The sequence below is a fragment of the Diabrotica virgifera genome, chromosome 8, assembly GCF_917563875.1.
Source record: "Diabrotica virgifera virgifera chromosome 8, PGI_DIABVI_V3a".
NCBI lineage: Eukaryota > Metazoa > Arthropoda > Insecta > Coleoptera > Chrysomelidae > Diabrotica > Diabrotica virgifera.
The window spans coordinates 200,783,781-200,801,576 of NC_065450.1; the positions used below are offsets into that span (position 1 = coordinate 200,783,781).

Here is a 17,796-nt window from a genome sequence, read left to right on the forward strand (position 1 = left end):
TGTCATATTGAATTCTTTTGCTTTTATGTTAAAACTGTGGACTAAGCTTTGCAGACTATCTTCATCTTGGGCTATCAGTATTGCGGAGTCTGCGTAACAGACTATTTTTACTTATTTGTTTCCCATTCTGTATCCTCTTCCTTTGTGGATGCTTTTGATGATTCCATCCATGATTAAATTGAAGAGCATAGGGCTCAATCAGTCTCCCTGTCTTAGTCCGCTGCCTATGTCTATAGGTTAGAACTTCTCTACTATAGAGAAGATGGATTACATCTTTGCATCCTCTAAGAGGATGTGGGGAATAAAGAAGGCCGAAGTCATGTAAAATTTGAGTTTATTTTTTATAATTATCATAAATTATAATACAAACAAAATGTATAAGCTTAGGATTAAGCAATAATTTAAGGGATAAATGAGGACACATTTTAAAACAAAAATTACAACTTTTATAATAAGTATACAAGTCCCTCCAAGTGTTCTATCCTACAAAATACACAACATAAATGGGAGGAGGGGGAAACAATTTTGTGTTTTTTTATTAACAGTCATACTTTTTATCAATTAATAAATAAACGCGATAAGACACTTCGAAACTTAAAATGTCCAAGCCACAACGAAAGAACGAACACCATTTCATGTTCGTTATCTGCGACAACTTCAAAAGTTACACATTATGTATATACAAAACTTCAATATTAAAATTAATAAAAATATATAAAGAACTTTTTCAATTTTTTTTTCAGTACCTAAATATTTACATGTTTGCGTTGGTAAACATACTCAATGTTGCCTGTTCGTTGTGGCTTTCCGTTTCAGGCTTCACAATATGATGATTAAATAGTATTTGGTACTTTCTATACAACAAAAACACCGCATTTACTTTCTGACTAGGTCACAGAAGCAGGAAAAGGAATATATGTTACAAAATGTTATGTACAAGGATAAAAACGTTGTTAAACTGTACAAACTGTATATGTTAACGATTTGTTGATTTCTATAAAGCCTTTGGTAGAGTGCAACACCACAAATTAGTCCAATTTTCTTTAAAAACACGATGTCTACGTACAGTATTTGGGAAAAAATGTGGAATAAAGAAAAAATTCGTCAAAAACAAGAAATTATAGTCAATTTTTCTTTACAGATGCCAAGAAATCTTTTGGTACAGTACGACATCACCAAACGAAAGAAAGAAACGTAACTTGGAAAACATATTTTGACAACGCGCTGACTAAAAACTCTCACAATGATGATGTGGACCACACAGAACATGAACATTATACCAACATGAGATGACAGACCCGTTTCAAATAACACAAGGGTTAAAACAGGGTGGCTGGCACCAATACTGTTTAATTTAGCACTGGAATACATAATTAGAAAAACATCACACATCAACAAATCAGTCGAACTGGCAGCATACGCAGATGACATAAATATCATGAGCAGAACCAAAGCAACGGGCGAGAATACGTATATGGAACTTAAATCACGTGTTAGACAAGTAGGTCTGTCAATAAACACAAAAAGACTAAAATCCTGGTACAAAGCCGATCGAACAGAGCAACACGACCCTACCTGACAGTTGACAACTTAGAAAAAGTAGATAGCTTTACCTATTTAGGAGTCAATATCGGCATACTTTGCTATGTACCACATATTTAAATCACGAGAGTACATCAAAGGACTAAGATACGAATCTACAAGACCACAATCAGACCGATAGTGAGCTATGCATATGAAACTTTGGTATTGACTCAAAAATCTGTAAACTGTGTGGACATATTTGAAAGGAAGTTACTAGGCCCTATAAATGAGAACAATTATGAATTACATATATGATATATAATATAAAGAACCATCTACCGATTGAGAAATTTCTCATGGCTGGTTTGCGCCTTTAATAAGAGCGACAAAGAGACATGTATTTATTATACATTTAAAACGGGTTAGAAGATATACGCCGGCAAAGCGAGGTAGCGCGAACAACCCACTTCATGTCGTAGGTAGGGCTTTCTCAGCACAGCGTTGCCAAAGTAGATTTAAAAAAGAAAATAACAAAGTAGAAAACATTATAATATTTAACTTATTGTAAATGAATATAATAAACAAATTATTTAAAAGAAAAAAACTTAAGTAAAAAACATTGTTTTCATCCATTTTAAAAAAATGTGAAAACGTTCAAATATAATTCAACCTTTTTCACCAACTTTTTTTAAAATGGGTGAAAACCCAAAAACGAGAGACAATTTTCTTTAAAAAACCGTATTCCTATACAATTTGTAAAAAAATTTGGCATAAAGGAAAAATCGCGAAAAATTAACAATAACGGTATCGCGTTAAAAAAACTGTTTATAGACACCAAGAAAGCTTTTAGTAGGGTGTACCACCACAAATTAATCAAACTTTCTGTAAAACAATTTGACTACATTCACACAATTCGGAAAGTATATCTAATAAAGGAAAAAATAAACAAGTAGGGTATAAAATTATTGGTTTACAGTGTATATAGATGTCAATAAATGCTTTTGGTACATCACAAATTAGTCTAATTTTATTAAAAAAAAACAGTAGAGATCTACACAACTCGGAAAATATATTAAATAAAGAATGACATTCAAAAATATGGCAGCAAATTTCAGAGTATTTATAGATGACAAGAAAGCTTTTGGTATCGTGTTACAACACAAATTAATCCATTTTTTTTTTCAACTCGGCGATGGGTGTACGTGAAAATATGTGTAACAAAAAGAAAATTCACAATAATTATGGCAAAGTAGAGTGTGACAGCACAATTTCCCCAAAAAAATCGCTATAAACTTAAATACTTTGAAAAATTATGTTTACTAAGGAGTCCAAGATAGAGTATTGATGATTAAACAAGAGCGCAGTGTAAATGAATCCCCACAGAAGTTTTATAAACTTCATCAAATCATTCGACAAAATCTGGACCTACCATAGAGGTACCACTTTAAAATATTGATCATTCATCACCAAATAATTCGACACAATCTGGACTTAATTATTAGCAACAGAAGCAAGCATACGATGATTATTTTGTACAGTAAAATAAATTGATTAATTACAGTTGTCGTTAATAAGACTTTTCATCGATTGTCATTTGTTTCGAGCTTCTCTCATATGTTGTATAATCTGTGTATAATATTAATATATACGGATTATACGACTTGTGACAGTAGCTCGAAACAAATGACTGTGAATGAAAATCCCTATATGACACTATTAATGATAAAAAATGTTATTACCATGCTTCTGGCAAAAAATATCATTCGCTACATTTAGAAAGCTCTCGGCTTCAATGTTTAGGGTGTTAGAACAAATACCGATATCCAAATCAGTCTTTTACAAGATGTTAGACAAACGTTTCTGCGTTTATGTGCATCTTCGAACTAAAACACCATTTAACCATCACGTAAAATTAAAAAATATCACAAAATGAGAAAACTACTGAACAACAGCGTGAGTAGTCATCAGAAGAATAAATGTTAGTAAAGCTGTCGATGATTAAAAGAGGAATTTAAAATATTTATTAATATTAGCGAAAGAATATGCAACAATAAGAAATAATTCTAAAATTGTCGTATTTTCAAAACAAAAGTTTTTTGGCAACAGTGTAGGTTTGTACGTGAAAATGACAGCGCGGCGTTGCCAATTTTATAATTTTCAGTAAAAATTGTGATATTACAATATTCCTTTCTAAATACATAGTTGGAATATTTAAATCGCTTAGTAAACTGACAATGATTAAAATATCATTAAAAAAAAAGGAGTGGCAATCTATAAACTTCGATATAAAAAAACGAATTCATTACAATGGTCTTATAAAAGGTATAATAATAGTCTCCCTTTTATACCGTTAACGCGGCTTTGGGTGTATGGTTATAGCAGGGTAGTCTGCTATCTCTAGGGTCTACGGTATACAAGGAAAGTAACAGGACCAGTGCTAGCCTTCAACCGCATATTATTACCCCTGGTTTTACCCAAGGTACTCATTTTATTCAGGCTGAGTCGACCTTCTGCCTGTAGACGTTTTCTAAAAATGTTTAGATGTTCTCGCAGGCGCGGGATTCGATCCCCGGTCTTCTGGGCATAGGCGTAACCAGGGGATGGTTTTTGGGGGTTATAACCCCCCCCCATTTGGATGTACTTTGAGGTCTATACGCTTAACACCATTACTATTTCATACCTCCCAGAGACCATCAAGTAGGTAACCCTCCCTTAGGGTCATCCTGGTAACACCTCTGCTTCTGGGTGGAAGTCGGACAGCATACCGCCTCAGCTGTTCGGCACACCCACACTTATAAAAGGTTTGATAAATTTTTTTTTGTGGTTTCGTGGTTAATAATAGGAAAAAATGTAAGCGCGGCAACCATGCGCTGTTTTAACGATATCTGAGTCAGTGGCGTACCTAAACAATTTTTTTAATAAATAAATAAAGCCATAAGATTATACGACATAAATACGAAGTGAGAATCTATGAACTGTGATAAAAGGAGATGAATTTATCGCAACATCTTATAAAAGTTTTTATCAGGACCTTCTCTGTGGTTTCGGGGTTATCAATAACGCGGCAACACCCCGCTATTCTGATTTCGGAGTCAGGGACGTGTCTAAACCATTTTTTCATTAAATAATTAAAACCAGTACTACCAGTAGTTTATAGCACATAAAAATGATGAGGAAATCTGTGAAATGTGATATAAAGAAACGAATTCGTAGCAACCGTCTTCTTCAAACGTTAAAGGGGTTATAAATTTAAGTTTTTTGTAGTTATGAATAGAGAAAAATGTAAGAAAGAGAACGAGTTGTTTTTTGAACGATTTTAAAACCAAGGGCGTACCTACACAAGTTTTTCATTAAATAAAATCAAAATTTGAAGTGTAATTAAGATTAATAAAACTGTTTAGAAAAACAGAATGCCAAAATGAATTTGTTTGTTAAATATTGGTTCTATTTAAGACAAATTCTCATCAATATCGTCACTTCTTTCCTTTATTCTTCTGATCTACCCGCGCCAGTACAAACCTAGTATACAGAGCACATTTTTTCCCTAGATATTTACATTTAAATTTTCTCACGAGGTTAAAGATAAACTGTGTACTTAAATATTTTGCTAAAAAAGCGTTAGCTACATCCTTCCATACATATACTGAGTGTTCTTTATTAAAGTCGATGAAACTGTACTCAATTTATATTTCATTCTTATACAAAAGAGTGCTACATAGAAAAGTGACCATTTTTTCTTAACTATCTCGAAGCGGGACCTCGAAAGTCAATTTCCGAGTCCGGTTCGTCGTATTTTTTGCCTCGGTATTTACATTTAGACTTGCGGATTAAAAACCAAAAAAATATGAGGAACATGCTCAAGAGAAAAATGCTTCCCAGCCAATATAAAATGCGTGTGTTAACGTTTTTTATAATATATACATACATATCACATTCCTATCGCCCGTTTTATATAACGTGCAAAGCTTATAGAAGTGGATGAAATGCTCGACAACCGCCGTCCCGTCCGTCATTTCTTTTACCTGTCCTGCTGGTTTTCGCAGTGCTGTGTTACATCCGGCAGCTCTGACGGCGCGTTGTTATCGACATTTTGCGGCTGCGCGATCGTGTGCTGCTGCGAATGCTGCTCGGAGGGCGGCGACGGCTCCTCTTGCGAGTGCGTCTCTTCCACTTCCTCTTCTCTTTCGGTCTCAGGCATCAGTTCTAGCGCCTTCTCTAACGTCTTGCGGGCACTGTTTGATCTGGAAGAGAGTCAAATATAGTTCATCACATAATTGAACAATATAATTATATACTATAAATAGTTCAGATCCGGCTCGAAGGACTAATTTTAGGTGACCGCAGGATCATGGAAAACACAGACAAAAGACGACATAATAATAAGACTACAAGGAGTAGAAATCGATTCAGAAGAACAAAATGTCGTACATTACAGAATACAGATACAGAAGAAAAAATGTCCAAGATTTCTTAAGCAATCCCCTAAAAATTACTACGAAGACCGCAATGACAAAATGACAATAAAAGTCTAGTAGTAACAGAAATATCGGCTGAAATGATAAAAGCAGAAGGTAAAAGGCTACATAAAGAGATACATAAGCTGATAAAGAGAATATGAGAAACCGAAAAAAGGCCAGCAGAGCATAGGAGAGCTATACAAAGATATGCGTAAGACACAAAAAAGGTGACAAAATGAGATGTTAAAACTATAGAGGCATTGCTTTCCTAGAAGTAGTCTACAATATTTTGATACAATTTATAAGGAAAAGGCTAAATCTAAATCAATACACGGAAAAGATATTGGGCGAATACCAGGCAGGATTTAGAAACAACAAGTCGACGAAATCAAAAGACCAAATATTTGCGCTAAAAGAAATTCCGAATATGTACTTCGAACATAAAACAGCAGTATATGTTCTGTTCGTCGACTTTAGACAGGCCTAAGATAGAGTAAATCTACAATAGATGTACGACCTATTGAAAGAGATAGGCCTACCAAGTAAAATAGTCAGGACGGCAAAAATGACTATGGTACAACAAACGAAATATTATGGAAGGGTCATAAATCAAATAATTTTGAAACAAAGGAAGGATTTTGACAAGGAGACCCACTATCAATGACTTTGTTACTGGAAGGAATAATTAGAAAAAGCAAAAAAATATATACAGGAAACAATATTTAAAAATATGGCCATCAATGTAAAGCATCCACAGACGATCTAACACTTTTAACGACAAGTACACTTTTAAAGACAAAATACATATTAAGAGCACACAGTAGCGATCAACAGGTAGCAACAAACTCTGTCCAAGATTTCGAAAGTTCTGCGAACTTTCAAAAGTGAGGCAACAGTGCGTCGGTAATTCGACACTGACAGTGACGTTTATACTATCAAAAACAGTAATTTTTATACGCATAGGCGCGAAATGTTGTCAAGTCAGTGATGTTCGATTTCTTGTTATAAAAAAATCGATTTTTAGTAGTTCCAATGTGACACAAAATCTAGGCACGGGATAAAAAAGTTTATTTGAAGAAAGTTTATTTTTTTGTCTTTCTTAATGGCGGTACAGGCTCCTTTTTTCAATATTTTATTTAATTATAGAGTAATTTCCACATACTAACATATTTCTGAAATTGGGCTCTGTACCGCCATTCTTTATTATATTACGAATATGTGTGCCAAATATCTCGACAAAATATTCAAAATTAGAGCCGCAATCTTGGAACGCGTTTGTTGCTACCTGTTGATCGCTACTGTTTGCTCTTAATGAGAGAAACAGATAAAGGAAAAAATGGGCAATTTCACATTGGAAGCAGAAGGGAAAATATATGCATGTTCAAAAGAGTTCAGAATTTACTTGCCTGGGTGTAAAATTAGATGAAAAGGGACATGAGGAAGGGCAGATAAAGACACGAATAGTAAAAAGGAACAAGAAGTATGGAGCATTGCGATCATTAATGAAATCCAAATACATACATAGATCTAAAGAAATACAAAAATTAGAATTAAAATTTTAATTCACTTCTACCTTTACTCAGATTGTGAGTAGAAACAGCGCTGTTTGCAGATTATGCCTTGCCTCTGAAATCGAAATGACACATAAATTGTCTTTTAATTAACTTCTCTCTTTACTCAGATTGTGAGTACTAAGAACCATTTCTTGTACCTTTTACCAGACGAAGGAAAACGGAATGTGATTGCATATTGTAGAATCCTTTCCGTTTTCTATATTCGTCGTCTCTATGCCTTGTAAATTGTGGAAGGCAGAGATTCAGGACGTTAACAAAGAATGGTTCTAAATAAAGAAAGTTTCAGATTTAAATTAGTGTATATTATTTTTAATAATGTATTCTGTATCCGAGACTTTCCTATTTTCTACAAAAATTAGAATTTACAAAGCAGTTAGCAGGCAGGCCTATAGATATATATGCATGCAAAACATGGGTACTTAATTAGAAACAGGCCTTTTAAAAAGGTGATCGGCGAGGGAAATACAAACAGTAATATATAGAGGTGAAAATAGATGTTCAATCAAGAAGAAAGAATAATAAAGAACTTGAAAAATTATGTAACGAACTAAAAATAACGACGGTAATCAAGGAACAGAGAATACGATATTTATGACATATTGAAAGAATAGGAAAGTAAAGATTGCCGAAAATGGTACTCTCACGAAAGCCACTACAAAAAAGAAGAAACTGCAGACCAAGAATGAGATGGAAGGACAGCGCATATAAATATTTACAACAAAGTAACATTAAGAATTGGAAAGAAAAAGCAGTGGACAAACATCAAAGGTAGGAAGTGGTTAAGAAATGTATGGAAATACTATAAGCAAATGGACACAAAAATACAGAAATTGTTACTTACCTTTCAAGAAAATATCCATTGGAGCTTTCGTTGCTTTGTGCCGGAGGCGACCACGTGTTGTAGGAGTACTGAGCATTCGGGGGGTACTTCCTCTCCAGCTCGTCCTGTAACCAAGCTACTGCTGAGGTCCACGATCGCCTCACTTCGGCCTGTCTCAACAGCATAGCTTGAGCCGCCGACGAACGACTGAACAACGCCACCATGCACTTGATGCACTGGTACGCCCTCTTCTGGTAGTGATTCTTGGCACGGACGATGGTTTCCAGAAGACCTTCCCGCTCTTCCGGAACACCTACAAAATATTCACAACTTGAACAGTAAGTACAAACTTGCCACGACTTAGCACATTAGGCGCCACCATGTTAAAAAAAACAGAGGTCTGGGGGGCCACCGTGTAAAATTCATTATTATGTACCAAAAATGCCCTACTTAACTGTATCTTTTATAATTTTATATGTTATAATGTTATATTCTCATAAAAACATTGTTGTATAGAAATGGATACAAGTGGCCCATTTGCATAAATTGACGCTGTTGGTCACTTGTATCGATTTGGATTCAGCGTTATAAACACGTTTGTTCCTATCAGATTTTGTTGGTCGCGAGTATTGTATGGCTTGCTATGAAAAGCTAACAAACAGCCACGATTGGAAATATGCCCAAGCCAAATCTTCCCAAACTCGCCACAAATGTAGTGTTTGTAAAAAGTTTTATTGTCTCAAATGTTTTTTTATTACTCATAAATCCGAATTATTAATGTAATAACATTCATTAAAAGGGTTTTCCACCTACCTAAACCGAAAGTATACATTTTCTGACCTGATTGTAGGGAGCAAAGTCGTACTTTTTTCCTCCCTAGGAAGACAAAGTACTTTTACTCCCTAGGGAGTAAAAGTAAAAGTGACGTCATGGTATGTCATTGATGAAATAACTACTTATTGACGCTCTACACACTATTCTATTTTCTATTACGTAAGTATCTATGGGCCATTCCACGAACATACGCGTTTTGGATTACTTCGACAACGAATATTTTACTGTGCAACATAAGAAGTACGAAAGTAAATGGCGCTAATAATTATTCCAATAAACAACAATGTAATTTGCAATTTACTTTCGTTCTTCTTATTTTGCACGGTAAAATATTCGTTGTTGAAGTATCCAAAACAGGCGTATGTTCGTGGAATAGGGTATATACATTTTAGCGTTTATTTATAAAACAGCCTGTATTTTGCAGAATGGTAAAAAACAGTAAGATGTTATTTTGATTTAACAATGTTTACATTAATAATTTGACTTATATTTGACAGTTGACAGTTATACTGCACCTACTTGTTAGTTTTAGTTCTCTAATAAATTTTGTTAGTTAGTTACATAAATAAATTATTTAAAAATGAAAAAATGACTTGCTATTTGAGGGAGGTGGAAAGATCATATGTATAACATGGGAAAGTGCCTTTTCCTCCCTTGAATAATTACTGCCTCCGCATTCTCGGGAGGAAAAGTAGCACTTTGCTCCCTTGATATACAAATACCTATTTTATCAATACCTATTAAGAAGAAATGTGTTATTTTTTTATTTAAATTAATTATATTTTATTTTTAAGAAAATGTGTTAAATTATCAACTAAATCGTTGGCCAAAAAGAAATTTTGGACCAACCAGCCATGCTTTATAAGTCCCCCATTCAATTAAATGCGAAATCTTTTGAATACAGTTAGCCTAAAGTGAAAGTATTCCTTTGTATCCGTTTGGATACAAGTGGCCAAAAACGATCAAAGTTATTTGTATCTAATTGGATACAAATGACGTATAAAGTTTTAGCTATTCAAAAACAAATTTTCTATAAGGAAATCATTGCTTAACCTTTCCCAGCCGATGGTCTTAAACCTTAACTTTAGACGAACGGAATACAAATGTGCCCCAGTTCGAAGTTGAGTGTTACATGCAGATTTTAAGGGATTTTTAGTGACCTTCTAATAGTGATCTGTCAAATGAATAAAAAATCATTGTTATCAAACAAGTATTAAAAAATATCAATAAAAAAATATTACATCGTATTATCATCCTTACAAACAATACATACAATTGTTATTCTGGCAAAGCTATGATTTGAACAAACTGGTATAGTACAATTTTGACACATTCTTCTTATCCTTTTCTCATTCTTTCTGGGGCATACATGTAATACGAAACATATAATACAAATATGCAATAGGAAACTTGAACCACATATTATACGGTGTGGGATACAAATGTATCCCACATGGTTTTTATTTTTTTATTACTAGTTAATTTGGATTACAAAATTTACATGTCATTGCGATTAGTAATAGATACAAAAACAGACACGTTAAAAAAAGATAAAGCATAAGGGGACCAAATATAATTAATTACAACGAAATTTCGCTTTATGGAATACAACTGTATCCCGCACCAGCCGGGAAAGGTTAATGTATGCTCCTGGTCAAAAAAATCCAGACATTTGAATTTTGTTTTTTAATTTTTTTAAATTTTGTCAGTGTATAGTGGCTTTAATTGGGAGGAAGTAAACATTAATATTAAAAAACGTTCATCCATAACAATATAACGGTTCTTTTAAAGTTTCTAATGATCGTGTTACCATACAAACAAAATTTGATATTGATGATACTTTATCTTGTTTACTAGCAGTAACAGATTTTTTGCATTTACGATAAGTTTCACGTTTATTCTGATAAATTAAAACCACTGTTCATTAGTGTTTTCAAATCGTGTTAGTATGACTCCCGAAAATAATGCAAAAGTTGTGACATTACATGGTCGCAGTATAGCAAATCATTTGAATATTGCTAAAAGTACTGTTCATGATGCTCTTACGAAGTATCCTCAGACTGAAGACTACAGTACACGACCAGTATCAGACAGAAAAAGGTGCAGAGATCAGTATGATGAACGTTTTTTAAAAGTTTTCCGCATTACGAAACTGTTCTTTAACATAAAATGTTCTCGCTAATCGTTTGTTAGAAGCTCTGGTAACTCATATTTCTGCACGAACTGTAAGAAGAGTTCTGCATGAAAGAGGTTTACGTTCTCATAAGCCCTAAATTAACATGACCTAAATTAACAGCGACTTTTCGACCTAAGACGGAACATGCCTGTCGACCTCCTACTTTGCGCTGTCATGTCAATGAGAGTGACAATAATGGAGAGATGGCAAAATTAATTTATTTAACAGACGATATAGGCTGATATAGTCGGTTCGCTAAACTCAGACACAACTGGCTAGTGATTTTAGTTGATACTTTTTTTGTTTTTGACCAATTTTGCCAAAATTGGCAAAATTACTAACTATTTAGTAATTATTTTTTTGCCAATGTTACCAAATTGGCAAAATTCCTTACTAAAATCACTGGCCAGTTGTGTATGAGTTTAGCGAACCGACTATAATAGCTATTTTAATTCCAACAGCATATCTCTCTTGGGGTAAGAATCTTTCGTATTCATTCCATTTTTACATTAACAGTTTTTTTATAACCATTTATTTATACTTAACCTCCATCTTCTAAAAGCATGGTCAGTTTTAAATATTTCTTTTTAACTTACATGTATATGCACGTGTAAATCACAAATAATTTTAACTAGTAATAATTAATAATAATTCCATTTAATTTATTCTTGCCATCTGCTACTCTTTTTGATTATTTCTTGAAGAATGACAGAAGACACATTTTGCTTTCGACTTCTTGATTGTCACTAATATATGGCTTGCCTTCTAGTTTTTGTAATAAAATCGCCTTTCCCTCTTTGGGAGCCTCAAGCATCCTCCATCGCCGGCGATAAAACCATGAGGACCATATAATGACTTACTACGTCTAGACTGCAACAACCAACACCATCAAAACCGTAGCTGCAGGGACCTGATGCCACAACATCTGCCCAGGTCTACAAGTCAATAGCAGTACCAATCGACATCAAGGAGTTACCATCGAACCAATACCAAAAGCCACATAAGTACAATCCAAAAATTGTTAGCGTTCGGCAAGAATCTGAATATATATGTTATTGCATTTAATAAGTCATATTTTATTATATCTTTATTGAAAAATAAACATGATTAGTTAAAGCATTGTTTTGTTTGCTTCCAATCGAGATCTTCATTATTCATATTTTTTTTTAGGACAAGACGAATACACACCTTGAGAATCTGAGCTAGGCTAGGGTGCACGATAACCATCATAGTTGATTGAAATACATATTATTTCTCAATATTTCAATTATCTGGGGTAGTTTATCGCTACAAAAATTGGCACAAATTGGTTAGCTCCTCGAGCTAACAGGATGAGATTTCCGAATGATCACAGAGACTAGACTGTTCAGCAATAAAATGTAATGCAAATACCCTAAATAAGGGTCACAAGACAAAACGTTTTCGGATTAAGAAATCCATCATCAGTGTTCTAAAAGCCCTAAAATTAAGTATAACCTAATTAATTGAGAAAAAGTTAAAAAAAATTGACAGAGGTTTTAAAAAACAAGAGACCATACTTACAAAAAATAGCATGCCAAAGCCACCAAAATGTGTTGGGTAAAAACCCTTTAAATGTAAAAGATTATGTTATGTTACATATTTATATAAAATGCAAATGATGTTCTAGATATGCCTGGATGTTACCCAGGGCAACACAGGACTCTTCCCACGTGGTTGGAACTTTTTTTTTGGAGAAAACCTCACATATTGGATTTCAATGGCCAACTGACAATTGAATTCAAGAGCAACCCAGAATGACGTTAAGAACTGTCAATGTAACTTAGTTGTATTATTAATTCAGCCACAACGTTAAAAGATTATTTTAATATTTTAAATAAAAAAAAACAGTATCAAATTTACATATGTTGAAGTTAAAGTTATTCGCAAATAGATCAAAAATTCTATTAATTAAGTGATCAAATAGGAAAATAAAATGTTTACGTTACCAGAAGTTATGCAGTCAACAATACCAATAGTTGTTGTATTAGTGGTATGATATCAATACAATTAGACAAATAATGGGAAAAGGCCTTATACGTATAGACGTCTAGGAACACAAAATTGTATAGTCTGTCCGCTATAACTTTTCCCATGCGGTACGATTCATTTTCAATCAAATTAAGTCAAAACAGAAAGTGAAACGTACGCCGAGGTGTGTAGTATATAAGTATACAGTATACAAATAGTATATACACATCGACGTTCGTTTCAATTTATGTTTTGACTTAGTTTGATTGAAAATGAATCGTACCGCATGGGAAAAGTTATAGCGGACGAACTTATATGTGTGCAAATCTAAGAGTATTAATAATTGAAGTTTGATGACTGATAACTTGCTTAGAGTGTAAAATGTAAGTGGACCCAACATAAAGTGGATAAAGATAGAATATGTAATATGATAATTAAAGAAATACTGTTTTTTGTATTTGACTGAAAATGAGACTAAAAGTAGCTTGATGAAACTGAGTCCTCCAGATACTTGACATCAAATTGCTTGAAAATGAAGTGATCATAAAACATGGGAGAAGTTGGAGGGTGTGAAAAGTCTGACAGAGTATGTTGTGATATTGGACCATGAAAGATGTGTAGTGTGTTGTTATGATAGGAGAGTTTTCTAATCGATAAGCTATGAGATAAGACTAAGGAGAAGAGGTTGGCTGGAATGAGAATCAATTCTGGGAGATGTGGTGGTATATGCGATATAGGAGCTAAAAATTTTTGGAATAAAGCAGGTGTGAAATAATGAGAATGTGAAAGGATGAACTACGAATGAAGTATTAAAGAGATAACGTTAAGATGTTGCTTATCGACAATTGGGAGTGAAATAGAAGTAGGTAATATGTAGTCATAAATGATGAGGCAAAGAAAAGAGAAAATTGTATCAGATGTGGTTTATGAAAAAAGTTGACGGTGTAGGGGTTGGAAATGTCGGTTAAATGACACATGGCGATTGACACAATTAGGACTTCTTTGCTTCTCTTTAAGTATTTCTAAGTCTTCATACAGGTCCAATTTTAGGAAGTTTTTTTTTTGTGAAATATTATGTAATAATGAGACATCTTCTGGGATATTAAGGGTATGTTTGTTTTGTATGAGATGTTGTGCAAAGAAGAAGTGTTCTCTCTTTTGGTGTGCTCTAAGGAGCGAGAAGATAGGGATCTACAGGGCCTACCTATATATGTAGCATCTCAATCAGAACATTGTAATCTGTACACACCACTACGATCCATGTAGTTGATAGGATCTTTAGAATTGGTAAGACACTGTCCTAGATTGTTGGGTACTTTGAAAGAAATGTGAGTACATATTATCAATTGCTCTTTTAAGAATATATCTAATGTCTCCAGAAAGACGCTCATGAAGATATGGTAAGGAAGCATATTTTTTTTAAACCTCTGTCAATTTTTTTAACTTTTTGTCAATTAATTAGGTTATACTTAATTTTAGGGCTCTTAGAACACTAATTTCTTAATCCGAAAACGTTTTGTCTTGTGACCCTTATTTAGGGTATTTTAAAATATACCTTTTACAACCAATCTAGTATTTTTGTAATGGTTTCTGACTAATTCCGCTTTTGCGATCTCCAGATGGACGCGAACGTGTATGGAGAACACTCGGAGAACGATTTGCACCTTGTTGTATTTCACACAGAACGCCTTTTGGTCGCGGAGGTGTTATGGTATGAGCGGTTATTTCTTTCAATGGACGCACCAAATTAATTTTCATCGAACAGCAGACAGATATATACGACAGTGTCCGGAGGACAATCTTGTCCCCTACGCCCCTTTCGTTGGGGTTAATTTCTTATTTATGCAAGATAATGCGCGTCCACATACTGCGCGAATCGTCATGGACTACCTAAATACTGTCGGAATTCCCGTTTTGGCCCACTTGTAATCCTGACATGAATCCATTAGAAAATTTATGGGAAATTTTAGGGAAAATGATTAAAAAGGGGCAACCATTGCCAGAAACAATTCAAGAGCTGAAAATAGCGTTGAATAAAGAATGGGAACATATGCCGCATAAACAGATTCAGCGTAGTAATTCTTATTACAAGTATGCCTAGGCATACTTGCAATTCACCGCAGATGCAGGGGAGGCAATACCCGATACTAAACCTAAATAACAGCCAACTGTGGACAAATTAAAATTTTATTTTTTTTTTCGTTTTTTAGAACAATGTCTTTTTAAATAAACTATTTCTATTATGGTAGGGGAGCCCAAGCGTGGATTTTTGCAGTTATTCGAGCGCGTCAGATTATTACATGGGGAGAAACCTTGTACCCTGAAAATGTACCTCTACTATATATTGGCTCTTAATGCTTAAGGGAGTTCGTTAAGGGTGGCCGAAAAAAAAATCTATCCTTAGAAAAACTCGAAATCGTCAGATTAAGATAAGGTAAATTAAGTACATGCAAAAGAGTATATTTCAAAAATATGACGATTAGAGCGGGACGAAAGGAAATGGGTGAGTCCCAAAGTTTCACAAGAAAACAGCAAATGAATGACAGCGAAAAACTAAAAAATACGTCCTCAATATTTTTCAAAAATCTATCGAATGATACCAGACATGACTTCCTACGGAGAGAGGGGGGGGGTAAATTTAATACTTTAAATACGAATCCCGCGATATTTCGCGAAATGAACATCAGATCGAAAAACTGAAAAATACACTTATTCAATATTTTTGAAAAATCTATCGAATGGCACCAAACACGACCCCCCACGGAGGGGGTTACTTTAAAATCTTAAATGGGTGCCCCCATTTTTTTATTGCAGATTTGGATTCCTTATGTCAAATTAAGTAACTTTTATTCGAAACATTTTTTCGAATTATGGATAGATAGCGCTATAATCTAAAAAAACGATTGTTGGAAATGGAAAATGAAATTAAAAATGGAAAGTCCCCACTAAAATGGAAAACTTAACTTTTTTTGGTTTTAGGACCTACTCTTCACAACCCAATAGGTCCCCAAAGCGCTCGAGTGACTGCACATTTAGCATACTTTGCTCCCCTACCATTATTAATGTTTACTTCCTCCCCATTGAAACCGCTTTACACCTACATAATTAAAATAAAAACATACAAAATACAAGTGTCCGGATATTTTGACCAGGAGTGTAGTATAAAATCTTGCGTCTCTTACCTTTAATGGCATTATGTATTCTATGATTCTGCCAGGAATCTTCTATTAACAAAATTGACAATAAGATCTCTATGTGGTGTCTAAGTTCTTGGCAATAGGCGTAGGCTATCTGCCACAGGAGCTCCGATAATACCGCCCTGGAGAAATGAGGATTTTCCCACGAACAGAACTGCAAGAATTTGATCGCGTCTTCAGTCAGATTCGTATCTTCGATCACTTTCTTGACGTATCTACAGAAAAGGTGTATTTTTTTATAATGATACTGATAGAAATATATAAAAAAAAAGTAAACCGACGGTAAATAAGAACATTCGAGCGGTCTGCCAGACCCGTAGAGATAGATATAGTTACTTATTTAACTTGTCAGGATCCACAGTTCACTTGTCGAAATAAAATAGGCCTCGGCAAGTCCTTTAAAGAGGTCTACTATGGTTTGGCAAACTTATGCTGGGCACTCACTTACGGATATCGAAGAGGCCGAGCGACTGACAGGCGGTTAATTGAAGCCAAAATCACCACATACACGCAGTTTTCGTAAAGGCGTTGGCACGCTCGATCACAAAACTGCATGTGTGTGGCATCTTAACTGCAGTTCATTAACTTAACTACTCAAATAACGGCCTTCAGTCCTGGCCTGCATGCCATGGCCTCTTCGATATCCGTAAGTGAGTGGCCAGCATTAGTTTTATAATCATTTATATAAAAAATATAGAGGAAAAAGTGCTTTAAAACTTTTTGACTTTTTCGAAATATCAAATTGAATTCTGTTATGATCGCCGAAATGGTATTAGTTTTTATTTTTCTCTTAAGGTAGTACTCGTGCCATCAGTGAGATACTAATCAAAATGAGAATAAAACTAAAGAAAATTCCAAACAGCAGTACCAAAGACAAAATAGCATGAACTAATGCAACTGATGAACAAATAGACCATTATAAGGAATATGTAGACGAGCAGCTGGCGATAAGAGGAAAAACAGATGATGAAACCACAAGAGAAACAAAAAAAGATACATCTTTTTTTTTTGAGTGAATTTGATGGCCTTGGCCGAGCCAATTAGCCAAACATTTTGTTATTTTAAAAACAAACAAATTTGATTTTTCAATCAGAGGAATTTTTTCTGTATTTCTAACTCTAAATACGTAACAAACTAACATTATTATCTACAATTATTATCTAAAAAATACTCTGTTTTGGTTGTTCATTTTTTTTGTAAATTTTTTTTTTGTATTTTTTGTTGC

General features: G+C 34.2%; 1 protein-coding gene across 1 annotated transcript in view; it reads right to left on the reverse strand.

Moving 5' to 3' along the window:
* Positions 1–317: 317 nt before the first annotated feature.
* LOC114328255 (probable ubiquitin carboxyl-terminal hydrolase FAF-X) overlaps positions 318–17,796 on the reverse strand; it is an 80,722-nt gene continuing 63,243 nt past the window's right edge. The window contains exons 15-17 of the mRNA XM_050659603.1: positions 16,557–16,786; positions 8,397–8,688; positions 318–5,765 (exon numbers count right to left, since the gene is read on the reverse strand). Coding sequence (XP_050515560.1) covers positions 5,543–5,765; positions 8,397–8,688; positions 16,557–16,786 — 745 coding nt within the window. The 3' untranslated portion in view covers positions 318–5,542. The remainder of the gene's footprint in view (positions 5,766–8,396; positions 8,689–16,556; positions 16,787–17,796) is intronic.